The sequence below is a fragment of the Aptenodytes patagonicus genome, chromosome Z, assembly GCF_965638725.1.
Source record: "Aptenodytes patagonicus chromosome Z, bAptPat1.pri.cur, whole genome shotgun sequence".
Taxonomy (NCBI): Eukaryota; Metazoa; Chordata; class Aves; order Sphenisciformes; family Spheniscidae; genus Aptenodytes; species Aptenodytes patagonicus.
In genome coordinates, this window is record NC_134982.1 from 71,339,832 (window position 1) to 71,366,755 (window position 26,924).

General features: G+C 44.4%; 2 protein-coding genes across 5 annotated transcripts in view; one reads left to right on the top strand and one right to left on the bottom strand.

Annotated features, from left to right (window-relative positions):
- LOC143172646 (uncharacterized) overlaps positions 1-23,409 on the bottom strand; it is a 182,019-nt gene extending 158,610 nt beyond the window's left edge. The window contains exons 1-2 of the mRNA XM_076362300.1: positions 23,201-23,409; positions 21,123-21,276 (exon numbers count right to left, since the gene is read on the bottom strand). Of these exons, the coding sequence (XP_076218415.1) occupies positions 21,123-21,276; positions 23,201-23,250 (204 nt within the window). The 5' untranslated portion in view covers positions 23,251-23,409. The remainder of the gene's footprint in view (positions 1-21,122; positions 21,277-23,200) is intronic.
- SEMA6A (semaphorin 6A) overlaps positions 21,264-26,924 on the top strand; it is a 113,201-nt gene continuing 107,540 nt past the window's right edge. For 3 of the 4 annotated variants that reach the window (XM_076362292.1, XM_076362294.1, XM_076362295.1), the window contains exon 1: positions 21,264-21,464. The gene's annotated coding sequence lies outside the window, so the exon portion shown is untranslated. Of the gene's footprint in view, positions 21,465-23,534; positions 23,751-26,924 lie in introns of those variants that run through there. The other variant, XM_076362293.1, reaches the window with a different exon arrangement.

The window sequence follows — 26,924 nt, forward strand, 5'->3', positions numbered from 1 at the left end:
TGTCAAGCACCTGGTCATTTCCTGTCACTAGCTTCACTAGTGCTGCAGATATCAAATCACACGGACTTTGCTAACTTTGAACAAACTCTGCTAAAAAAATTGCTGCTATTCCACTTTGTCCTAGTGAAATCTCTTTGCCGACTGATTTAAGTGTTTTGGGTTTATATTTTACTTTATGTGCATTGAATTGAATAGCATAACACCATATGTGTGGAAATTTATGGGCCTCACAGTCTCCTAAACAATAAGTACACCAGAGTAATGCTGCAAATTAAAGAGAAATCAATGATTTTCTTTGGCACAGCCTAACTCTGCTGTTAATTGGTAATATATATTGTGTTGGGTGGTTGCATCTAATCTGTTTATTTGCTTAAAGGAATACCTACCACTTCACCCTTATGTTTCACAGTATATCATACAAACTTTCTCATTCCTTAAATTTAAAAGGAAATACTATTTTCTACCCTCCTCCTCCCCACCACCCCACCCCCCTGGGGGAAAAAAAAAAAGATTCATAGATATTATTGGGATAGATAGCTTCAAAATGTCTGACTAGCTGACTTACACAACTGGAAATACTGATGTTTTCAGATATTTTGCATGAAGCACAAAGTTTTTTGCAAGATATCTGGACCTTTTGCTGCTGTCTCCTGCTGAAAATGTTGAGACCATACCTTTCTTCTTGTTCATTGTTGAAGCAATCTGCTTACTCGCATGGTATTGTTCAGCTCTCTGGCTGAATCAGTGGAAGGATTATAAAGAGGTAAGACCATCTGTAGTGTTAGTCAGAGAGTGAGAATGCTTTCTGGAACTGTCAGGGGAATTAGGAGATTTCTAATCTTTTTAAACCAGAGGATTGTGAACCCTGTAATTTTGACCTTGCTTGTGAAATAACCAATTTTAAAAGAAATAGATCATTTTGAAAATAACAGTAGGTGTCAGAATTTAAACTTACATTCAACATCTTCGCAAACAGCAATTGAAAGTCACACACTCATACATAGTTTGGGGCATGATGTGTGTATATTTATGTAATTTCAGTGCTGCATCTCTTGTCAGGAGTTTTGCCTGACTGTAAAAACTGCCTTATGGACTGCCTGCCTTATGAAATTTGCTGATACCATGGTTGTGGTCTGCAGAGCTGTGAATGCAAGACTGCCTCCTTCATATTACTCTGGTTTTTAAGATCTACATTCCTCCCAGTTCCAAATGGTCCAAAAAATTGTCTTTCTCCTCAGTTTCCACAGTAATCATTTTTAAAAACAACTGTTGCAACAGAGGGTTTGTATTGTACATGCATGTATGCACTATGGGAGTGCAGTCAGGGTTTGCTAATAGGTCCATGCCTAGAAATAGGGAGGATGCTTGAGGAAGCCTTCCCCTGTGTTCTGTGAAGGTCTCTGTTGCAAAGACTTGTTCTGTGTTGTCTTCTCTGGTCCTCAGCACACACAGGCTCACACAGAGAGCAGCTAACAAGGAAGCAAACATCCGTATGGGAGCCTGGGCAGACGCTTGGGGACAGTCTCATATGAGTTATGCTGGCATAGCCTCATCTTTGCAACCTAATATTTCTGTTAGGTCAGCTCACACTGGGATGTGTGGCACAGCAACAGCAGCCTTTTTGTGTCATTTGACTGGGAAAGATAGGTTTTCTGCCACAAATGCATTGTTGTACCTCATTTCTACACAAACATTTGTGAATCTCCTGCATTTTTAGCAGAGGGAATTGAAATACAGGGGTCAGAGCTATAACCACCAAGTGTCTTAACTAATTGCATGTGTTCATCCCGTGAAACCCACAGCATAAGTTTACAGTGTTTCATGGCACTTCGTAAGTTCTACGTGAGCTGTTTTGTCTCACTCCTGTGTTCACACCTGTCCCCACAGTGCTTGCCCCTCATTTTTTCCTTTCACAGTTGACAGCCAAGCCATTTTTTGGTCTTAGCCCAAGGAGAAAAAAAAAAATCATTCGGACTCTTTGATTTACAAGGTTGTAAGTAAAACTGAATAAGGAACTTGGAATGGGAAATGCATATGATTGGTATTCAACAAACTAAAGTTGTGATGGCAATTATTAAAATTCAGAGCTCACAAGACCCCTCAGAGATAAAAGAGAGCTCATTTATGAGTTCTTTTATGGTATGTTTTTCCAGTCCTCAGAATACCCAAACATCTGTATCTATGAAAAAGCAGTGACTTAATATAAATAACCTCTACCTTTTAAAGAGAATACCTGAAGCTAAAACTGGTTTTCTTAAGATATATTTAGATCCTTTAGATAATACTTGTTCATGAAGAAGAGAAAATAAATGGCTGATTTTTGGATCCTGAATCATTAGGTTATCATGTTATGAGGGATTTTTTTAAGCACAATGTAGAAGAATATGGTTTATGGGAACCTTTTCTCTTCATAATACATTCTGTTGCAGAGGTATCTCCATACTGGTTTTCTCTTTTAGGCAATTGCCCCTGACAATAAATATATCCTGACAAAATTACGCTTTAGATCTGAGAACTGAAGATCATAATAGGATGTTCTGTAATTAATTTTCAGAGATAAGATAAAATATCCATAAATCAAAGATTAAGCTGCAGCAGATATTCTTCCTCATTATTGGAGCTATTCGTGCAAGGTTTATTCTTGACTCCTATTCAACACCTTCCACACTTGCTTTAGCTGTATATAGGCTCCTGTTTCAAAAGATTTATAAGTGTGCCATTGTCTATAAAACCAGCTCCAGATATTCAGCTTTTGAAAATCTGCACCTATTCAGTAAGTTCCCAGCTATAGCTTACCCTCTATAAATATTTCCCAAGTACCTAGACATTATTAGTCTCCCATAACAGTGTAACTCTCTTTTTAAAACTATTTTATGATGACAAAATCTCTGATAAGGGCTCCTAGTACACCAAACTTTATCATTATCACCACTGCTCTAACAGTTCCACTCTACAACACACAAACAAATCGGCTTTTGAAAATTGTTTTACATTGCACAAAGTATCCATTAGACAGACACATACAGTATGTCATATATCTACATTGGATAGCAAGAAAGGATGGGGCATCATGGCAAAAGTAGGCCATGTTTTTGGATGAGGGTCTGTCCCGCTGAATCATTTGTGTTTTACTGACTGACTCACTGGATGAAACAAATGCTGCAAAGCAGAGAATTATGTCAGATAAAAATGGTGAACAATAATTCAGTTAAAAACTAAAATAGAGGCAGGTGTATTATCCTGTATTGCTTTATTCAGAGAGCAGAAGAATTGTGAACCTGTTGAGGTAAATTTATTTTTATTTCTTTTGATTTACAAATCCACCCATTTTGCAGTCTTTAAGCTCTGCACATTTTGTCATGTAGTAAAGGTTCATAATCTGAAGCATGAATCAGTGTATGTATCTAGATATAAGGCAACAATCTTTTAATTCCATAATAGCCACTATATAAATATATACACAAATATATAGCATCAGTCACCAATTGCTTTGGTGTTTCCCATCAAGTGTAGGGCTCCACTGACCTAGGTGCTGTACTAATAGGGAAATATTTAGTGTCTTTCATATTAAACAGAATGCCTTTTAATCCCCGTGGTTACTGCCAGGCTTAAGGCTAGAAGCAGCAATAACAGACCATCAGAGAAAGGTAGATAAGAAGCGCTGCAATGGAATATTGTGTATTTGCTCAGCCGGAGATGTACCGTACACTACCTGCTGGTATGGCTATGCAACATTTATCCCCTTTAGTCACCATGGAGCACGAGAGAGAGAGAGAGAGAGAAGGTGAGCACCAGAAAGAGAGAGCAAAGGAGTGACAATAAGAGGGAAAGGAGGGAGAAAAGGAGGAGACGACAGTTCTTCAAAGTGCAGGAAGAACGGTGGTGAGTGGGGGGAAAGCAACTTATTAGCAGCAGTCAGCTATGAGGAGCTCCACTGGCGAGACAGAAAGCGCAGCTTGAAGGCATTGGTGTGAAAACCATTGGCTGTGGTGTCAGTTTTGATGTGGTTCTGCCTCTAGCTGCTACTGTCTCTAGCAGCTAGCACTGCTCATATCTATCACTCCCACAAGCCTGAAGGAGAAGGCAGGCTTTGTGGTACCATCAGGTAGGTGTAAAAAAATAGTCAGAGAGCCAGGGGACTGAGGAGGGGGAAGGAAACTCTTGCCTGTGAAGACATGTTGAGCCTGTCCTGCTAGCAACCCCGTCATTTAAATCACCAGAGCAACAGCCTGAGCTCCTCTAATCACCCCAGCAGTAATGTGCTGTGCTGTGCTGTGCTGTGCTGTGCTGAGTTATAGTCTCTTGGGTACGCAGGTTTGTGCCAGAAATCATCAACGTCAGTGAAAGTGCGTGATGTTGGATGGGAGGATTTGTGCTAGTTCTGTGAGTAAAGCTTTATGGTGGAGACTTCACAGCTTTATCATACAGATTTCTTAAGGAAGAAGCTGAAAAGATGGTGCTCAGTGACTAATTTCAGACACTGTAAATCAAGAGAAAGGGAAAAAGATATTCAGTGGATGTTGAACACAGTCATGTCAGTCAACCAGCAATATCTTCTTGTTCATTCTAGATGAATTATTTTCCTTGTTGTTCAAGTCTTCATAGATTTTTTTTCCTGTTTCAGTGACATAATTATTATATAGGCAGAATTGCTGCTATAAATTAATTCCTTGTTCTATTGTCAAACCAGTGGGACCCAAGATATGCCTTACTAGCTATGTGTAAATGACAAAGACTAAAAAGAAGTCAAGGTAATTAAAAAGAGATGAGAACGTGAATCGATTGTTTCCCATGGTTGCAATTTTTTCTTATAACCCTTTATGCTCTTTCTTGTTGCGCTCATGTGAAAAATAATGCTTCTACTTGAATCAGTCTTCCAAACTCTTTTCAAGTCTACTGTGCACTCCAACCTTTAACAACAAGCACTTAAACAAAATGCACTGTTCCACTGGATTTACTGTGAGCCTCTTACGAGATTCTTCTGGTCAGCAAACTCACCTGAAAGCTTGGCAACCTAGCCTTTTTTTTAAGTTGAAGAGGAGCTAATTTAAAATCACTGGAGAAATCAAATGTAGGAAATTAAAGCAGCAAATCAACAGAGGAAAGGTGAACAGAATTAAATGGCCAGTGATTTAACTGGTGTCGTCTCCTCTGATCATGGATACGTTATGTGAACTTCACCCCCCTTCCTGCATGTACGTCTTTAAGATCACTAGGGGTGCAATAGCTACTTAATACACATACTATGAGTAAAAATAATCTTAAAATATTTTCCCATAAATGCCTCCATTTGACTTCATATCTCTGTATTGAAATAACTCACTATAAGTTCTATGTCTAAACTGATTTTTGATGTGCTTACTTAACAGGAATTAGACAATAACAGATTTTTTTTTTTTTTTTTAACCAGTTACAAGCCCATTTTTTTAAGCCATAACCCTGGCTTAGTGGTCCTGAAACTAGTTACAAACTTGTTAAATCATTTTGACTTAAAAAAAAAATAAAAGAAAGCAATCTTCAAAACAGGCTTCCGAAAACGGAGGACAAGATATTGATGCTGCCTATGCCCCTTTTCATCTCATGGGCTAGTGATACATGTGCTCACCCGAGATCAGCTCCCTCGTCCCCCTGATGGCGATTTCAGCTGACATCTCTTGCAGCACGCTGCCCCTATCAACATGCCAAAGTTATTCCAGGGCAATCAATCTCCCCGTTCATATCTGGTCAGCCTGACTGCTGTCTCAGTGCGATGGCTCTTCGGATCGGTCACGTGAAGTTGAATAGTGTCATAAACGAGGTTGGGAGTAATTCAGCCTCACATGCCCGGTAGCACGGTGGCAGCAGCACTCCCCTGGGGCCTCCACGCGCCGAGTCTTCTCAGACAGAGGAGAGTATTGAACCCAAGCCTTGCCCTAGCCATTGAACAGACCAGTCCCCAGACTACCAGATGGATGAAGCTGCTGCTGCAACTACATCGATGCCAATGTATCGCTACTAAAAACTCTCACAACAAAAGGAGACTCCACTCAACTTGAAGCAGAGCATGTGAAGTTTTCCTCTCTTCACCCCTCAGCCTCCTGGTCTGCTTACGCAGGCTGTAACCCACATTGTGTTAACTTTTGGATGCACAGTCCCGTATGACCGTGGTTAATCACTTGGTCTTTTAAAAACTCCCTCTTCAATCTGCCAGGGGAGCTGTTTGTGTGATTCTCTCTTTAATACATTTCAATCTGGATGCGTCAGGCTGGCAAAACCCTACAACTTGAATTGTTTAAGTGAGATAAAACACTGTTTAAAGAGGCACACAAGGGCCTTTCACACCTATTCTCCCTAAAAATATTTCAGAGACAAAACAGACCTTGCACTAAGCAGGAGAAATGTAGAACTGTTGTGACTCTGTGAGTGACTAAAAATAGCACGTCATGGGAACTCCTTTTTTTCCCCCATGTCTGGTAAAATGAGAGAAAAGTAATCATAAATACGCTGTCCTGTTTTACACAAGACTAGATCTCAGCCCTGAAATATGCACATGAAAAGATATTCATGATGCTATCTCGATCTGCTCCCAGCTAACAGCCTCAGTGAAATTCTGCTGCACTGAACTCAAAGGCATTTTAAGGTAGATTGCTATAGCATTGGACTCCTTACCTATTTCCAGGGACAGCCTAGAGAAATCTAGCAACATATGTTTCGCTTTGAATCTAATGGATGAAAAGTGGTTGAGGGCAGATTCACGTCTCTGGCTTCCTACTTGCTGTTGCAGCTCTATTTATTAATTCTGCAGTGGGTATTTTATAGGCACCATGCAATGCCAGCTGAAGGTTACCACAGTAAAGCAGCAAAAAAGATGAGGACTACAAAGCCATTGGCAGTTTATTTTAATTCAGCTGGAAAGAGCAACTTCTGGTTTTTTCATCCTTTGTATTTGGCAAAGGTTAGAGTTTATCTGAGTTTCACAAGCTGCCAAAATGCTGAGTAGATCCTGCCATTGTCTCAGTGAACACTGAATTGCATATTAATTGAAGATCTAAGGCTCTACATCAAACAACAGAAGTGTAACCAAACATTGCAGACCTGGGACATGAATGTCTCTGGAGCTAAATGGGAATGTTTGATTTAACAAGACCCTTTAAATGTTTCCTACAGAAATGTTGCTAAATCCTTTGAAACTTTGACAGTGTTTTGCTACTAGCTACAGTTCAAAATTGTTTTCTGGAGGTCAGACCAGCCTGCTTACCTTGTGGTCATATCCAAATGACTTGTTTTAGGAACAGCCCCATCATCCCATCTCCCAGGGCTGCTTGAGACGACACACGTCATGGAGATTAAACACCTCACCTCCCACAAGGCCTATTTATTGATCATGCACACAGGTGCATTCTTACCTTACTGTGTCCTAATAAAAGCAGAAATAAGATTAGGGCCATGAGAGGAGCTGCCTATCTCATCCTTCCAGGAGGTGTATGAGTGTTGCAAGGGCAGAAAACAGCAGCCAATGGAAGAGACCTAAACCAGTAAAGTGACATTTGTGCGCTGCTTGAATAAACAGGTGAAGTCAGTCACACTGCAATGTATTAAGAATTTCTATCAGCCACAGATAAGAAGACATCTCCTGGATGTCATTTAATATATGCATATACATAAAATAGAAGGAGGCAGAGAGAACTGAGCATTTATCAATATGAGATACTAATAATATAACGTATATTATTAAAGGTGGAAATCAGGAATAATGCCAAGGAATTTAATAGATTCAAATCCATATAAAAACAGGTCTGGTAATGATTACAACATATCTGAGTTGCAGAAATTGTTCTAAGCTGTTTTTCTGGATAGGTTTATTCTTTTATGGAAATTTGCATTGGATCTGGGTCCAGCTTTGCTGCTCAGTCCTTCTTTTATAGTGGTCCTGATCTAAAATACAGAATTCCAGCATTTATAAGTGTACATGTTTAGGTATGACCCCTCTCTTGCGTGATTTGTCCAGGGAAACACTGTGAATTAAATTCCAGCTTCAACAATGTAAAGGTAACTGGCGATAGTCAGTATCATTGTGGCTAGTTAAGTCCCTGGCTTTAGAAGTAGAGTCACAAATACAGGTTACAGTGTGGATATGGTATCTTAATTGCATACTAGATATCTACATCCCTTTCTGGATCTGACTCCACCTGACTGTCCTATGTATATTATGTGCCATTTACATATGACATTTTGCCAAGCAAATCCCTGTGAATAATTTTTCTCATTATATTTTTAATGCAAAAGGTAAATAGTGCACAGATGTAGAAGACTTGCAAGTATAAGTCATTAATGATAACATATGTAGTTTTAATGGACCTTCTTTTAATGGAGAACGGATTATAATCTTCAGCATGCAATGGTGTAATTCTAGATGTGGTCCAAAAATCTAGGAATCAGACATTCGAGTAGGAAGTAGCTTAAAGTACTAAGTATCTGCCATAATTTTAGATTCTCAATGTTGTACACTGCAGCCAGGAGAATTTGCATCCCAGGACTGGATATTGTCCAGAGAAGATCTTCAGGCTCCTATAACTTCTTACAGACTCACCATAGTAACTTCCATCTCCGCCTCATCCATACAACTGACTGCTTTCCTTCTGCCCCATACTTTGGGGATGCATTCATAGACACTTCCAGTAAATACACAGGGCAACTAACTCTTAAGATTGCAAAGAAAGGATTGGTGAACTAAAAGATGATAAGACTCTATTTCCATATGCAGTACACATACTTTAAGTAACAGAGGTTTCTTGAGTTTCTTTTATTTCTTTTCTCATGGGCATATAACTGATGCATTATAAAAACTTTGTCCTACAGCTACTGGTGCCAGAACAAAGAGGTCATGGTTTCAAAAAGCCATTTATTACCAAGTGCCTCTTCTGTATAGTTAAACACACATAAAACCTGTGATTCTAAGAGGTAGCAATAAAAAAAAAACCAGGAGTGAGATAAGGGAGGTAAGTTCAGTGAGATAAGATTTGCTCTATATAAAAAACTCTACAACTTTCTCCTATCAGTATAGCAAAATGATTTTGACCGTTGTCTATATTTCACCTAATTCTTCCAAATGCTGTTTTACTTCATAGTTACTATTTACACACACTAGCATTTGACATGCTAAGTTATAAATAAATCATATTTAGCGCTGTTGTCAGAATGTTAAGTTCCATAAACAAGAAAGTGTGTGCAAGAGCATCAACTTCTCAAGGAAAAAGTTATAATGTAAGACTGAGTTCCTAAGGTAAAAGATACCATTTGTGATTTACCCACATGCTCAGAGATGACTAACGATCCCCACCCTGCTTCAAGGTCTAACAATAAAAGAGTGCTTCCTAGGTGGTTCTTCCAAGACAAATTACAACTTCAAAGGAAAGAGTAGCTCCATTCACAGAATGGGTCACCAGCAAGGTGTCAGATGGAAGGAAACATAGCAAGCAAAAAGCATGGAAAAATGGAAAGTAAGTTTACTGAGATCTCCTTCATGACATACAAAGGAGAACCTCCACCTGTTCTCATTATCTCTGGAGAATTTTATAGCCTTGTTTTTCTAACACGGGATACAGAAGCTTCAGTTAAAAAAAAAAAAAAAAAAAGCCATGCAAAGATTACAGAAATTTTTTTAGTTTAAAATTTTTTTCAGAGGGTGTTATGCACAGTGCAAAGTCAACTGGAACATATAATAAAATCTCTTACAAAGCTTCACTTATATATTGCCACATACAATACAAATAAGGAATAGACTGTATTTAATCTCCACTACTTTTTTTAATTTCCTCATTCACCACTGAATTCATTCAGTCCTGATCTTCCAGTCACATAGCCTGAAGGTAATTAGTTGTGTACTGGCACCCTCTCTTCAACTCATCCAAAAAAAAGTGAATTGTTTAGCCAGTTTGGAGACAACGGTTACATAGCAGCCCCACTTGCACAAATCTGCATCCAGTATGTTACCTGTTCTTCAGAAATTGTCTTCATCCCGTTGGTTTGCTTGCAAAACACACTAAAAGTGCTTCCCACTCTTGTGTACAGCCAAATAGTGTAGCTGGGGCTTTTCAAAGAGGTGGTCACCCTTACTTAATTACCTGTGCAGTTATACAAGCTGAGCTAATAAGGCTAATTGAGTTTCCCATGTCACACTGTAAACTCATCTGTAGAAGGGATCAGTCTGCTGATCTAAATAGCTGGTTCATTTTGCCTGTCTTCTAACAACTGGTAGACAAAGAAAATATAGCAGTCACAGATTTTTAAAAGTCCTCATTTATTGCCAGCTGCCATACAGTACTGTTTTCAATGCTTTCCTACCAAACTTACTTACACACATGGGCACAGGGCATTCGCTATGGAGCGTGGTAATAGTGGTGTATTTTAGGTTTGTAACACCAGCCGTTTGTCTGGCAGCACAGTGCATACTGTTTTCTCATCCTAAATCTAGAAGGCTGAGAAGTCAAGTCTATCAGTTCAAAATTAAATGTAGATCTACAGGACTCCCTCAGTTTTTACACAGCCACATATGCAGCACTGGAATATCCAGCTTGCTTGTTCCATTGTATTTCCTCCCATAGAGGAGCTCTAAAGGGACATTTCTTTGGCTGCTGAATGCCCTGTATTTTCTCTCTTCACTAATCATGCATACTGTGCAATGTAGAGTTTGAACTGCTAAGCGTAGTGTGATTCACTTTCTTATGTGAAAAAAAGGCAGGACTGTTGCACTTCACATCAAAATCAGCGAGTTTGTAACTGCTGGGACTTTTAATGATTGATGAGAGCTTTGGCATAGTTTCTGTTTGGAAAAGAGGGCTTTGAACTGGTGGATGAAATATGAAGAGGAGAGACTTACATAATGGGCCCATCTCCCCTAATCTCCTCACCAAAGAATACACAAGGAAGAAAAACAAGGAGTCCCTTGTAACCCTTGCAGTGACGAGCACCTCGTTTAATGTATTCAGTTACTTATTAGTAGGCCAGTATAAATCTACCACAACAGTGTGCAAAGTCAGCAGGGATCTGAATCCTGATGTTATTTTTCCCACCGCTGAATAAACGATCTCAACCACCAGCTTCAGAAGCTCATCCTCATTAGTATGTATGAAATGAGTGGAATAAGCACTGGGAGATTTATATTGTTCTGTATTCAATTTAATTAATAAGAGACAGTGCCGATTTCTGGAGGAAAGACACAGTGTCCATAGATTCCTGTGCACCTTTCACTGTTATTAGTGATATAAATCTATCACAGCATGGAGAACTTAGAAAGTGACCTCATCATTTTCTAATCCTACAGACATTCATTAACTAGACATTTTAGCAACCTGCATATTATAATCTGCCACCATCATTTAAAGTCACTGTAGAGTTTTTGTTATAATCCCCCTACTTACAAGGTTTTATAACTGCTGGAAAATTTAAGGATAACCCAGGAGTATTTTTTTTGCAGTAGTGTTGTCTATTTTTCAATTCTGGACAGGCCAAACCAAAAAAGAACAATATAAACACCATTAGAAAAAATTTAAAAAATATCTCTATTGGTGTCAGACACTGCTTTGAGAGCAAATAGGACATGTAAAGTCACTGTGAAACCAGTTCCCAAGAGACAGGAATAGGATATTAATTTCATTAGCATGAAGTAGACTGTGGGAAAAGGTGGCTTGTATATGTCTTCTCTGACACACACAAAGACCGTGACAAAATCTGGATTTGGACTTGAAAATCAGTGTCTCACCACACTGAGCTCAGCTACAGTTTTGCCATTGACTCCAGTGAGACCAAGAATTGAACGAGACTTTCCAGTTTAATGCCTGTTTTATTTTATTTATTTTATTTTACAGTTACGGTCTTCTGAATTTTCTGTTTTCACAGAGTTAGGAGGCATGGTTGCAAACTGGTTAATGTTACGGATTTTGCATCTCAGGTGATGTTCTGGTCCCATGAAAGTCAGTGACAAAACTCCCAACGACTTCTGTAAGGCCACTTCTTTACCCCAAGCACTTTAGCCCAGATCAAACATAGCTCATTTGTAAGTCTACTTTGTTCTTTATGCAACTGAACACCCAAATTAAAGATTTCAATAGAATACAGGCCCAAGCAAAAACTTAATACTCTTAAAGCAAGTTTTATTTTTGTCTTTGACATAGGATGTAAGTAGATATTAAAATGCACATATGTTTTCTGCTGATTTTCTGTGAACACTAATGCATATTCCACACAGGGCTGAATGTACAATCCAAGCAACATCCACAGGAAGTCCCTGCCAAAAGTGAGGAATAATGTTGTCTCCAGGACAGCCCAAATAAAGAGTTAGTCACCAAGAATATTGCTATAAATTATACCCTTGGCAATAATACATGAATTTATTTTTCAACTAGTGAGAGTTTCATCACTGATGGCACATAAATGAGGATGCCTGTGGATTATTTCATGCAAGTTGATGTTTTCCTCCACATTTCTTCTTCGTTATATACAGTCTTGCCACTTCTGCAACTATGAGGTATCCTTCTTTGTCTACTAAATTTCCACACGTGCAATGGTAAGGACACGCTAAGACACGCTTGGTATGATGGTTTAAGGAAAGGACAATGGTTTGACTCAGAAATCAAATATGTGTCTCCAAGCAATGGAAACCTTCCTTTCACGGTGAGTCAAACAGGCTTATCCTAGCAGTCAGTTTCTGCGTGGTCTCTTGCCCCTTCTGTTGGATCAGTGACAAATCTTCCAAGTGAGCTTTCACTCACTTCCTCTCAATTTTGCTGCACTAGTATCAGGCACAGCAAAGTGCCTGAAACTCACTTAGGCAGGGCTGGAATGTCTAGGCTGTGATTTACCTGGGACAGTCACACCCGGGAGCACTGGCTAGCTAATGATTGCCAGGAATGAGCAAACACGGGAGTCTCCACTCCCCTTCCCTCATTCCCTGTTAATAGTGCATTCATTAGCAAATGCTTTTCAGCTCTAATAATCACCAGGAAACCCCAGACTACAACCAGCCTGGAGGGAGGGAGGGAGGGGCTGTATGTGGCAGTAATGCTGTAATCATCATCCTCAGACAGGCCAGAAGCTATCACCTCTGCACACAGTAAGAAACATCTAACTCCCCAGCTACCTGTACTACCTTCAGTGCAACTTCTTGGGGTGTAAAACCCTTTTAAATACAAGTACCATTGGCAGAGTACAGATAGTTATCTGGAAAAATCTAGACTACTGAATTTGCATCTCCAGCATTCTTCTTACTACTTTTACTGGCCTAATGTAATACAGGGAAAAGCCAAAGAGAGCCCTTTCTACGCCAGTTAACTGAACTAGTGCTAGAAACACCATCCTGTCAGTTTTCTCTTAGGAAAAGGATTACGGATGAGCAGACAAAGGAAAATATCCATTTCAGCTCTTTTTCCTGAATAACATCTTTGCTAGATAAAGCATATTCAGAAATCACTGAAAAGACCCCATCAAGTCCCCACTGCCAAATCCCCACCGTATCCTGTAAAAGCCACACTGTGCTACAAACTAACGGCTCATCCCACGTCCTCCCTTGGAGACGAATCATTTTCTGCTCTTCCCCGTGAGACACCAGGGATATTAACTCGCCCTTGGTGAGGGCAGGTGCACAGGGAGCAAGAGAGAGATGTGTTTCTACTCACCTCCTGTTTTCGCCTTGCCCGCTGCTGCGAGCCAAGAGGAGCCAAACTCCAGCCAGCCCACCCAAGGATGATGGCCACTGGTCACCCTGGTGCCTTTCTAGACTGATCCACCATCCGACCCGTGTCCCAGAGCACTGTTACTTCCTGGCTATCCTGTGTCACTTTCTCCACACAGAATTAGGTCCAAATAGCTCATCAGGCTGTGTGGGGAGGTGACTGACACTGATGAAAACTGCTTTGCCAAAAGCAGGACGTGCTCTTTTCTTCCCAAATACTTTGTCATGTCTTTCAACACATTTTCAGTCACTCTTCTGTATCTTAGCGAGCCATAATGTGTTTGACATTAATTTCTCCTTTAGTATGTAAAAATATTCATATTGTTTAGAAGCAAGTGTAAACCTAGAGCAACTCATCCTCTCATTTCTTGTTGTTTTAATTCAGTAATCTCACAGGATTGAAGGATAAAACCTGACTAAAAGATCATTTTCCATCAACTGCTCATTTGTTAATGAGCATTTTTTCTGTGTTGCTTTACTATATCTCACTAATCTTTTTTTCCACATAGAAACTATTATTTGCTTTCCTTTCTCTTTGGTCCTCTTTCTTCCTTTCTCCTTCCCCCCATCACTTTTGACTTTTGTCTGGTTTCCCTCCCTCTCCCCCACTGCACACTCTGCTTCACAAATTTTCTCAGCTGGAGCCTTCTCCTCATCTCTTCCATTTTGTCCTGGCTGCTCTTTCCCCCTCTGTTCTTCTCCTTCCTCTTTTTTTTTTTTTTTGTCTGTCAATGGCAGACCCTTTTTTCTTCCCACTGCCATCAATTTGAGGGTTAAAAAAAAAAAAAAGTCAGCTGGATGAGATTTAATGTTATGAATTAAAGTGTGTGTGTGTTGGGGAGGAGGATGGAATAAAGCCTCTTTCTTTCAGATACTGAAACCATTAAAGATTTCTCTTTGGTAATATTGCATTGCCTGGCAATTCCACTTACTGAGTATTCCTAAGGGCTCAGTTCAGCTGAAGGGACACTGAAAGCAATGATTTTGACTTATTAAACTAACCACTTCTTATTATTTAAAATTGGATTTCCTCTCAGTTTGATGCTGTAATTGTATTTAAAAAATTTTTTTATAATATTGACTTCTTTCAGTGCTGTCTTTTCAATTATGATAATTTCACACTTAGTTTCCCCATCTAGATCTGAAACGTTCATTGCTTTTTTGGGAGCCACTGCAATGGTTCACTTTGGACCATATTTATCCACTGCAAGAACACAGGCAAAGCCAAAATAAATGTCTTTTCTTGCTGTTTTCTTTAAGCTCTTGATCAAGCCCCTGATTTTACAGAGTCGTGATGAGAACAGAGGATTTACCCCAAGAAAACTCTATGAATTTGACTTAACTTTCCAATCAAAATATATTTTGCATGTTTTCAGAGAGTCCCTCTACACCTCTTTGCTTACTGTCCAAACAACTCAGGAGTTAGTGTCAAACCTTAATCATATAAAGAGAAACAGCAGCTGAGAGACATATTTTATTCTGTTCAGTTCCTCACTGTACTCAAAAAGGATGCAACATCTAAGCACAATGCTGGAAAAGCTGGGGGAGGATGGAATTTCTGAAATAGTGAACTAAAAATGCAGAGCACAATACTTGAAACAAAACCGCCATGAAGTTACTGAGGCACATGCTGTCTTCTCCCATAATAAAACTGATGGGAACGAAACGCTGAAAACTCTCTTCAGATGCTCTCTCTACAGTTTCTGATTAATTTTCCTCTCAGAGACTCTAACTAGAAGAGACTAATGTGAGATCATCAACATCCAATGTACAAAGAAAGTAAGCTTCCCTTTATGGAAAATCCGATAGAGTTCAATAGCAAATAATTTTTCTAGTGACTTAAACAACTGCCTATGGAATACAACAGATCAGTTATATTCCTGTTGTGGAGCTCTATAGGCTAGTTAAAAATTACCATATACTCCCTTCCTGGTGAAATTTTACAGAACAGATCATGAGGTAAAATCGATGTGGATGCACTAACATTAATAAGATTATGTTAATCTACACCAGAGGAGGATCTGGCCCATGTGTGTTTACAGTAATTTGATAATGAATCTCTGCAAATTTCTGTTGGTTTTAACAACTGTTAAATTCTACATCACTTTCCCATATTGATCTTCCATGCTCTGTTGTTTTGTGTTTTTTAACAGGGAACCACTCCCTTCACCATATGGTCCAGCCGCTATCCACAGTACTCTCTGCTTATTTCACCATCATGTAGCACTCTCCTCTTCTGGGAACTAGATGACACAGTGACATGTGAATGTTGCTCACAGCGCAACATGAATTTCTGCTGATTTTTCTGGCACAGTACAGCAGGGGCTGACCAGGGCAGCCTCCTGCATAAAACATCTGCTCTGCAGCCTTGTTTGCCTTCCAAAATCCTCCATAGTTGTAAAGACCAACCTGCACAGGATTGGCACAGAGAGACTCCCTTTGGGTTCCCAGGCAGAGGCAAATCCTTCAGTGGAGTCCCTGGTATTTCTAGTGAATATGTAGAACTGCTTTCCTGAATTTTTAATACTTTGGGTGCCCCTGCTTAGCACACCCCAGGTCAGCCTATGGTCATCTGGGTATCCATTTGGAAGATGTGTGAACAAAGTGATTAAGAAAAGCAAATCCATATATGCCATCCAGCAACCTAAAAATGTGGCATTTCTAGTAAGGTCCTTAGTTACGGAAGGAATTTTGCAGGGATTCACCAACCATTAAAAATCACACCCATGGAGGAAACTCATGGCCTACCTGTTCTTAACCTATCTCATTCTACATGTTTACAGCGGTCTGTAAAATGTCTAGTGCTCATAATTTTAAACTGTGAGCCTGACTCTGCAGGAATTAATTGGGCAAAAGACCCGCTGCCATTTTACATTATGAGACTGAGAATTGGGTCTGTGTTGGTTTTTACAAGTCTTCTTTCCTTTAGCTGCAGTGTGCCCAAGAACAGCTATGTGCTGATTAAAAACCTGCCCACTTTCAACCACATTTTCAGAGTACAGCTGAGTTTGGTGAATTCCTCTGAAGTGATTAAAAGAAAGATTTTATTTTTCTCTGTGTAGGAGTAATTACTTTGCCAGGCATTCAATAATGTTGTCTTGACAAAAATCATATTTACAGTTTGATGAGTTTTCACTATTGCTGTAAGTTTAAAGAAATCAACACTTCTTTATTCTAAGATGACCCTGCACTCAACATTTTGTTTTTATTTATGGTGAGATATATCCCCACAGGTAAAGGCGTCTCCTCTGATGCCAGAATGGGAGAGGGGAAAAAGGAGTTACAACCCTCCTAAGCTTACAGGCTTTGAGTGCCTCCTGGACATCAAAACCATCTCATACCTTCCCTGGGGCAAAACCCCCTAGTGTTTCTCAGACAGCTGTCAAAATCCTCAGCTCTGCCACTCTTGTGTGTTGTTTGTTGTCAACGTAAAACTCTGCTGCACTTTGAACCTTTGAAATAGGGGCAAGAATGAACCGAACTGAATCTAACAATAACAACTGATAAGAGAAATTGGGGAACGTTATTATTTCCAGAATAACCTGGGAACAGGTTATTCTGACGTGGGAAGATAATGAGTGGAGATGTGCTCAATGACAAGGTGCCATTGCAGCCCTGCAGTATCCCAGCTCCTCAGAACTGTATCTAATGGGATGTTGCTCCTACAGACACATGGCTCTGGGAAGTTGGTAAAGTAGAAAATATATGCGTATACAGTGTGGGACTCCGCACGCCAATTGGCATCGCACTTCACGGAGCCCAACTGAAAGAGTCAGCTGCTGCCAGCGAAGGAGACCCAAGTGCCCTTCTCCCATACAGGCCAGGTGTCCCACGAACTTCAAGTCAACATATTTTGTATGTGATTAGGAAGGAGGTGTAGAGGTAACGTTTTCATATGAACTGAAGTAAAATTTTTGGTAGAGATGGTTGGAGTGAATTGGAGAACAGTGAACTGAAGAGGGGTTGGAGTGAATTGGAGAACTTCTCTGTAGCTTGTGTGAATTGTTCAGATAAGGCTTTTAAAATACACAGCTCCACAGAGAGGTCACAGAGAATTCCTGACTGGAAAACCCACTGCACTCTACCTCTGCAGCTGCCAAAAAGCAGCCAGTGAAAAAATGTCTTTTCCCATCAATAAGGGTAATAACTCCCTTCCCCAAGCCAGCGTGAGTAGCCCACAGTTGTTAACTAGTCTAGGCAAAACAAATAAGGTTGTGTCCCCGTTTTCAGAAAATCTGACAGCATGGAGAATTGAGATTGATATTAAAGTTCCATGAAAATAGCCTAGAAAACTTGGTGGGAGAGAAAAGATGAGGAGAACAGTTTACTAGATTGGGTACAGAGAGGGAAAGGGAACAGGGAGTCAGGTAAAAGAAAAAAGGCTGTTTTTTTAAGCCATGAAGACACGTCTGATTTTACAGACCGATTCTAAAATTCCAGTAAATTAAGAGCAGAAGGAGCAGTAAGGGAATGAAGGACAGAAGAGCTGACTTCTGTTTTGGCAGAAGGCTAAACAAAAAAGACCTACAATGTGTGATTTAAGTGAAGAAATCAGGCAGTGCAGGCTTGGAAATTAAAGACAGGGAAAGAAAGTGGATGAATGGAAAACACTTTTGTAAAAGAACCTGAATATAAAACTTCTAGCAACTGATGCCTTAGCTAGTACCAGTGTCTGGAAAATAGGATTTTTTTAGTGCTTTCTGCTTCTTGCAGAACTTTCATAATATAAAATCTGGTCTGTATTTTTCAAAACCCTAAATATAGGGGGGGGGGGAAATGTTCTGTCAGAGATCCTTTTTTGATTAATGAAGAAATGCAAGTGTAAAATAAACCATTCAGTATTGCAGAAATATTTGTGAAGTATGTGAAGCACACAGTAAGGGCCCAATCTAGATCTGCTTACAGTTCAAACCCACAACAAAGTCAGTGGAAGTTTTGAACACCTCAGAACGTATGTAGTGATTGAGGATAATGTAATGATTGAATGTCAGCCTTTGGTATTGTTGAACGGGTATTTCCCGCAAATCCTGACTTCGTTCAGTCTCTGTTCTCGTTTCCTGACAGAGGAAGAAGTACCATGAGATTATCAGGGGCCTCTTTGTGGAAATGGGGTTAGGGGTCTTGGCAAACCAAGGTTCATTCATCTGGTTTACCCCCCTGACACACGCTTGGGTACCCAGAAATTATTTGTACCAGTTCAGTTTCTCTAATTGCTTTCAGATCTAGGGTAAGTTTGCTTCACTAAAATTTATTTGTCCCCAGCAATTATTCTGTTTGGTGCAGAACTTGCTTCTGTTTTAGATTTTCAGGGAAAGAAAGAAAATATATATTAAGTCTCAGTTCCTTTGGTTGGAAAATTACCCTAAGTATACATTCAGTTTAAACTGTCTGAAAGGAAAGAAGAAACTTTTCCTTGATACAGATGAGTTTTCCCTTGTAATCCAACAACTAGAAATTGAATGAATGCATGTGTAATTTTAGATCCCAAATCAAATACTGAACCAAAACCAATTTCTGAGAGTCCTTTCATTATCTGAAAATAAAAGGCAGAAAAACAGCTGTCATAAACAAGTAATTATTTTAATTTCAGTGCCACACTTTGTGGCCTGACAGCAAATCCCCTGGTTGCAGTCTGTCCTTTCACTTACCTGGTTTGAAAAAAAACGTATAAATCATGTTAAAGCAATTGCACATGTAAACGAATCCTCTGGAAACTAGATACCTTCGCGCTGAAACAACTAGAGGCTCTCCTTGCAGCGTTAGTCCGGCGAGATCTAGAGGGTGGAAATTACTGCTAAAACTCTTGAGGGGTTGCATGCCGCCGCCAAAGAAACGTGCACGCGGATTTCCAGCTCACAGACTTTGGGCTATTTGTCGGGTTTATACCGTAGTCCGCTCCCGCAGCTTGTCCGTCCGACCCCCGATGCTCTGAGAGGTCAGCGGGGCGCGGGGGGCGCCCCACGGGCGCGAAGGGGCGGACCCACGGGCGGTCGGGCCGGACCCCACGGCGGCGCGCCCGCGGGCGGCGGCTGAACTGCGCCCGGCCGCGGCGGGGTCTGTGGGCCCGGCGGACCCGCAGCACCTCCCGGTCCCGGGACCGCCGTCCCGGGGCGGCGGCGGCGGGGCAGGGGAAAGGCGCGGGCGCCGGGGCCGGCGGCTCAGCCCCACGGTGCGCGGCGGGTGGGGAGCGGTCCCCGGCACAGCCCCCGCATCACACCGCCGCACCGAGGCCGGGCCGGGGGGATTACCGGCGGCGGCAGGGCTCGGCGCGGGGCCGGGAAGAGGGGGATTAATGTATTAGCGCCGCTTGCTCCTGCCCCTGGCTGGATCGGCTCCGAGACAGGGATTAGCGCAGCGAGCGACCACCGACGCGGGATTTGGGCGGAGGGAAGGGGGAAAGGAAGACAAGCGAACGGCCGAGACCTGCGCCAGCAGCCAGCTGCGGCCCCAGTCCCCGCTCCCCCCGGGATACCGGGGATGCGCCCGGGGGATACGGCCCGGCCCCGCGCCCTCTGCCAGGCGGCAGCGTGCGCGGGGCCCCGCCGCCGCCCCGGGCTCCGCAGCGGCCCCTGCTGCCGCGACCACAGCCCGCGGAGGAGCCGCGCATCCCCCGGGGGGCTGCAGGCTGCTGCCTGGCGCGCCCCGCGGACGCGGAACGACCGTCACGGTTGGAGGCGGCGGCAGCTCCGCGGGGACGGGCGGGGGCCGGGGGCGGCGGGTCCCCCCCCGCTTGCACCTGCTCGACATAAGCCCGGTAAAGCTCAGCACCGGCCCCGCGCCGGCGGAGAGGTGTCGCTGGCAGCAGCGTCGCCGGTAGAGAGCACTGGAACGAGGAGCCGACCCCCGCCCGCACGGACACGCCGCGGCTCGACGCTGCTGCCGCCGCCGGCCCCCTCCTCCCGGGGCTCGGCGACCCCCGCCCCGCCCCGCCGCGCCCCGCCGCGCCCGGCGCCGCCGAGGCCCCGCCTCTTCCCGCCAGCACCGCCCCCTCGGAGGCACCGCCCGCCGCCCGGCGGGGCGGGGCTGCCGGGCACGTGCCCCGCCCGTCGCGGCGGGCGGGGCGGGGCGAGAAGAGGGGCGGGGAGCGGGGCGCGCCCGTCCGCCCGCCCGCCGCCGTCCAGTCCGGGCTTTGTCTCCGCCTCCGCCGGCGGAGCCGCGTCCCAGGGGCAGGGGGGCGGGCGGCGGGCGCCGTGGGGAGGCAGGACAGCGGCAGGCAGCGGCAGGCAGCGGCAGGCAGCGGGAGACAGCGGCTCCCCGGTCCTCGCCGCGCATAGTCCAATGCCCGGCAGCCCGGGGCGAGGAGCGACTGCGCTTTCCTGCCGTGGCACGGCGAGTGGAGTTTTCCTGAAGCAGCCGTCACACCGGGAGCACTTTTGGTAGAGAGGGAGCAGGAGGAGACCCCGAAATGACTTACCTCCCGAGGCGCGACTGAAGGGGACTTACTGGAGTGGAACCGTAGTGGAATTTGGGTCTGGAGAGGAGTTGCTAACGCTTTTTTTTCTTCTTCTTCTTCTCCTCCCTGTTCCCTCCCCTCTTTTCGCCCATCATTGGAAATGAACAAATTGCATCTGCAATTCAGAAAGTAGAAATATTAAATATTCCATCCCCCGGGAAGCACACATGTAGTAATGACAAAGGATTGCAAAGGAGAGAGTGGCTCCAGTTTCCCAGAGAGATCCCCTTAAATGGATTACTAAATGGGACACTACATCAGCTAGTTCTGTCCTCTAGCTGCCTAGATACATGCACCGGAAAGGTACAGTACTCCCCCGTCCGTATCCCTATCTGATGTTTTGGGGTTGCTCGGAAAGGAAGGCTCCCGGGTCGCCCCGGCAGGCTCGGGAGGAGCGAAGATGGTGTGTGGTTTAAGGCTGGCTGCTGCTTTCTGTCTCGACAGCGTTCGCAGCGCCTAGGGAGGGGGAGAAGAGCCGCCTGCAAGTGCACACGCTGCGCTTGCTGTTGCCACTTTCCAGGCATGTCGTGGCTTCGCCTTTCTTTTCTTTTTTCTTCTTTTTCTACGCCCCCCCCCCCCCCCCAACTGCTTAACGTGTTAGCCTTCCACCCTATCCCCTTGGCACGGCTTGCATGCGCGGTGCTCGGGCTCCTCTCCGCCTCCTCAGCCCCGAGCCCTGCTCGCAGCGGGCCGGCGGCAGGAGGTCGCGCCCGCCGGGGCGCCGCGGGGAGCTGGGCGGCCGCGGGACACCGCCGGCGGGGCTGGGGCCGGGGCCGCCGCCCGCTCACCCCGGGGCGGCCGGGCATCGCGTGGGGCTGGGTCGGGGGGTGTCTTTGTTACAGGGACTATATGGGCGCTCCGTGCAGAGGCGTAACCCCGCGGTCTCCGCTTTTCCATGAGGGGCAGTTGGGTTGCGGTTGATTTATTTTTATTATTTTTTCTTTTTTTTTTTTTCAAGGCTGGGGTTGCGTTCTAGGGGAAGGGACCGGGAACCGAGGAAACTTCTTCCGCGGCGCAGCCCCCGGCGCTGCCGCGGGCTTTGTTCGCGATCGTGGGCTGGGGCCACGGGTTCCCCTCCCCGCCCGCTCGCCGCGGCCAGCGGCCACTTTTCCCTCCGCCCCGGCCCCGGCGGAGGAGGGTGCCAGCTGCCGTCCCGCAGCCCCGGGGAAAAGGATGGCTCTCGGACAGGGCTGCTCCCCGCCCCTTTCTGCCGGGCGCCCCCAGCCTCTACCCCGCGGGCCGGCGGCTCTGCCAGGCGCTTCTCCCCGGCTGGTGTGCGCAGGCAGGCGGGCTGGCCCCGGCGCCGAGCCCGGGGGACACCGGACCCCTTGGGGCGGCCCGGCGAGCGGGGAGCATCGCGGGGCAGCCCAGCTCCTCTCCCTCCGGCCGCGCCCTCGCCCTGCCGCTCCTTCAGCCCCTCTCCTCCCTCCGGCCCCGGGGGAGCTGGGCGAAACGGCGGAAAAGAGAAAGTTTTTCTAAGGGGGAATAACGGGGCCGGCGGGCACAAAGGAGTTCCTGTTCGGCCAGCCCTCCCAGAGGGGCTGCGGGCTGGCGGCGCGGCGCCCCGCGCACGCCCCGCGCCGCCGGGGAGCCCCAGGGCCGGCGACGGGGCGCGGGGAGGCCGGTCGGAGGCCGGGAGCGGGGCTCCTTCGTGCCCCCGATGCTGAGGTGGGGAGGGATGCTGAGGAGGGGACAGGATGCTGCTGAGAGGAAAGGATGCTGAGGAGGGGAAGGATTTCCCCCTACATACATACACACCCCGTCCCCGTGTATGCACGGGCAGGGAAGGCTCCCAGCTGAGGGCAAGGTGCGTTAAGAGCCGTGGCTGCGGCTCCGCATGAGCGGGAGCCCGCACGCCCCCCCGGGCTGCGCTCCCGCCGGCGGTGCGCCGGGGACGGGGAGCCGAGGCGCGGGAGGCGGCGGCGGCGGCGGCTCGGGCAGCCCCTGGGGCCGGCTGAGGGGCAGCACCGCCCCGCGCTCCGCCGCCGGGGAGGGCGGCGAAAAGTTTGGGTCTCCTTCATCACGCGTGGAGAAAGTACCTGCTTCTTGCGACGGTTTGGCCGTCCCACCGCTCCTTCCTTTCTTCCATCCTTCCTTCCGTCCTTCCTTCCTTCTGTCCTTCTTTCTTTCCTTCCTTCCTTTCCTTCCTTTCCTTCCTTTTCTTCCTTTCCTTCCTTTCCTCCCTTCCTCCCTTCCATCCTTCCTTCCGTCCTTCCTTCCTTCCGTCCTTCTTTCTTTCCTTCCTTCCTTTCCTTCCTTTCCTTCCTTCCTCCCTCCCTCCCTTCCTCCCTCCCTCCCTTCCTTCCTGCCTTCCTTCCCTCCTTCCTTCCCTCCTTCCTTCCCTCCTTCCTTCCCTCCTTCCTTCCCTCCTCCCTTCCTCCCTTCCTCCCTTCCTCCCTTCCTCCCTTCCTCCCTTCCTTCCTTCTTTCTTGCCTGCCCAAGGGAGGCGTTTCCTGGGGGTGGCTCCGGCCATCGTGCGGGTGAGGGTCTGGCAGGGGAAGCGGGGCTGAGGTTGGAGCCTGGTCAGTCGCAGCAGAGATGCCCTTCTGCCCGCCGCCACCGCCTCTGTCCTGCCTGGCTCTTCCCAGGGTGAGTTGCAAGGTGGTAACTGCTGGGTTTTCCTTAGGCAAATGGCTCTGTCTTTTTCTAACCTTGACCGCTTGTGCAGAAGGAGATTTGTTCTCCTGTTCCTCTCCCAAGCTAATTGCTGCTTTTGAAGTTTGTAAACATGCGCGTTTGTGCCAGCGTCTGTGCAGCGCGGATCTCTAGCTGCTGTAGACAGAAAATTATTTCACTAATAGAACGGCAAAAATAAAGGCTTTAGTCAGCTCTGTGATAAATTGTAAAAGATGCTAATTCCTGACTCTGCAAGGTGAATGCTCGATCATCCAAAGGGGCACACAAGGCTTGCAGGTGTTGTAAATAACGAAGAGCTAAATCTCCACAACCATTTTCTGTCACAGGGCTGCATGTGGTTGCTTATTATTTGACATAGATTCTGCTAACTTTTGTTTAGTATCATCCAGGAAAGATATTAATTATAAAGCTAACCTCAGAGATAGTAGCTAGAGGCGTGATTTTCCCACTGTCTTTGCAAAAATTAGTTCAGTGACTGCTTTTGGTTTGCATTCATTTAATCTAAGTGTCATCCAGTGAGCCATTCTCATGCAAGTAATCTTTACTTGGCGGATAAATCCTTTGGCATCAACGTGAGAAAGTCCAGCAGAGTCAGGCTGTTTTAACCACAGAACTCATGGAGATTTTGAGGAGTCTGTGGCATTTTTCTCAGAGTAAGATTTATGCAGCTGTTGTCATGTTTGAGGCTTCCTTTGCCATTTGTTTTCAGACCAGAAAAGCAAAATGATCTTGCTCTGGGTAACTTCTGTGTTTTGTTTTTTGTTTTTTGGTTTTTTTTTTTAAATGAGACTAATCTAGTGTATTGTGAGGAAATTTGGGTCTGTTCCAGCAAACCCCTTTCTTCATGGAATTGCCTTGTACATGGCTGAAAGCAAATACTAGCTTCAGTATGATTGGGAAGGTTTGTCACTCTTAAAAAAGTACAGTTGCCAAGGCGTTTCACTGTCTAGGGTATAATTTTATCTAAAAGGAACCCATTTTTAATATGGTAGCTTCTCATAAAGTATAAGACAAAGAGAATATATACTAACTCTCTTTAAGCCAAACAATTTCCTATGTATAAAAACGTTGATCTCCATTCTCCACCACTCTTCACTGGAGAAAATCTCTGGCTTTCATGGAAGTTTAGTTCAGGAGCAGAATGCCCAGATGAGTTTTCTGTCTGAATGATAAATAAATTTTAAAATTAGCAAGTAATACCATAACGTATATTTGCAACATTTGCTTTTCACGTAGTAGGAATCAAATGCTTGAAGCATGGGTGAATACTTTCAGGGAAGATGAATCATACGGTCACAGATGTTCTGTGTATTCTCAGTTAGTCTACATTAAAACTGTATATTCTTACTTAATGGCAAAACCAAGCTTATCAACTAAACTCATACTACTTGAACCAAAAAATAATTGGGCACTAACATCTATGAGAAACACAACTAGCTAACATCTCTAGCTACTTGAAGATGAAAGTGAGTATTAGCCATAGTGCCCTCTTAATGTTTGTAAATAGAGGATCACAGTTATTGGAGTTTAAGACTGAAGAAGGAGGTAGGTCGTGCTAAGGATGAGGAGTTGCCTTCATTGAATTTTTGAAAAGAAAAAAAAAAAGGAAAAAGAAAAGGGGAGAGATCAAATTAATGACCTGTGATAAATCCAGACTAGAACTGTTTGCATTAAAAAGGAAGTAGGTGATTGTGAACTTGCTTGTGCATGTTTTGTGAAGGGAAGGGGAAATTTGTCATCTTGTTTTGAAGAGCCATAGATAAATACACATGAAAGGAGTTCACATGGTTTACAGCAGGGGAGACATAAAATGTTTTAGGATTAAATTGACCTGAGCTAATACATTCCTTGCATCCAACTTGTTTGCAAGAACACATTGTTATACTACCCAAATAAATGTTTTGTGTGTAGTACCTGATTCCCATACACTATAGGAGAGTGCTGAAAACAAACAACCCGGTAAATTCTGGAAAATAACATTCAACTCTATTAGACGCAGCATATGCTAGAGAAAAGTTGAACCATACTAAAACAGAAGTTTTCACTATCTTGATTTGATACAGATGCTGCAGTATTTTACCCCCTACTATTCATTTATTGAGGAGGTAAATCTTTAGCCCTTATCCTTCCCAGTCTCATTCACCCAAGTAAGCTTTGCTCACCCAGCGAAGCCTTGCTTGCCTGAGTAATTTTCTGAAAGTAAAGATGGTTGTGAAGATATTACTCAAATAGGGACTTTTTTCACATTTAGGCCCCAATCTGAAAATACTGTTGTCTGTTGGGAACCAATACTTGGTGAGGACCTGAAGCTATGCTGCAAGTACACTCGCTCTGGATCGACCTTCAGTGTTAAGTCAGACTTAGGTCTGCAAGTTGCGTCTGACAAATTGTAACAAGCTTTGTCTTCATGGGGCAACAGAAAAATAAGAGGAATAAGCAATGCTTTTTACTGGTGACCGTTTGAGCATTTTATGCTCTTTAATTCTGTGTATCAGGATTACTCTGAGGTGGGTGAGGCATACACAGAGGTCATTTGGGCAGTAAGATAACAGTCAGTGGTAGCATGGAATCCAGCTGCTGAGCAACAGCATACAGCAACCATGAACGTGTTCAAAGGCAGAAACAAGCAGCTGGGGGAAAGCCTGGGCCTGAGCCTGACACCCCTCTATAGGAATATTTTTATTTTTGGTCTGTCGCACCAGTCTCTTGAGTGAGGAGCAGCTTAGATGTGCGTGGGGTCTGTGAAGGCAGAAGTGGACTTCCCCAGTTCAAGTGCAAACCTGGCAGACCAGAGTTTGCATGTCTCTATTTTCTTTATGTGCTGTCTTGTGAGACAACTAAACCATTACCCATGGCCATGGAAATAACTGAATGTTTATGTTTATACAGTGTTAAGGGATCTTTAATTGTCCGTGGTGAATGATGCTTTGGTTTTGGGTCTTGATTGCAACATGGCAAGTATGGCAGCACAGCTCCACAGCACTGCTTTAGGATTTAAAGGGAAGAGTGCCACCTACTGTGTTATAATTATACGTATTGCATGTCCCGCGTGTCTTCTGGAGTTCCCAAAATGCTCGTTTACCTATCCTATTTTAGCAGCTGGAAGATCTGAAAGGATTCAAAATT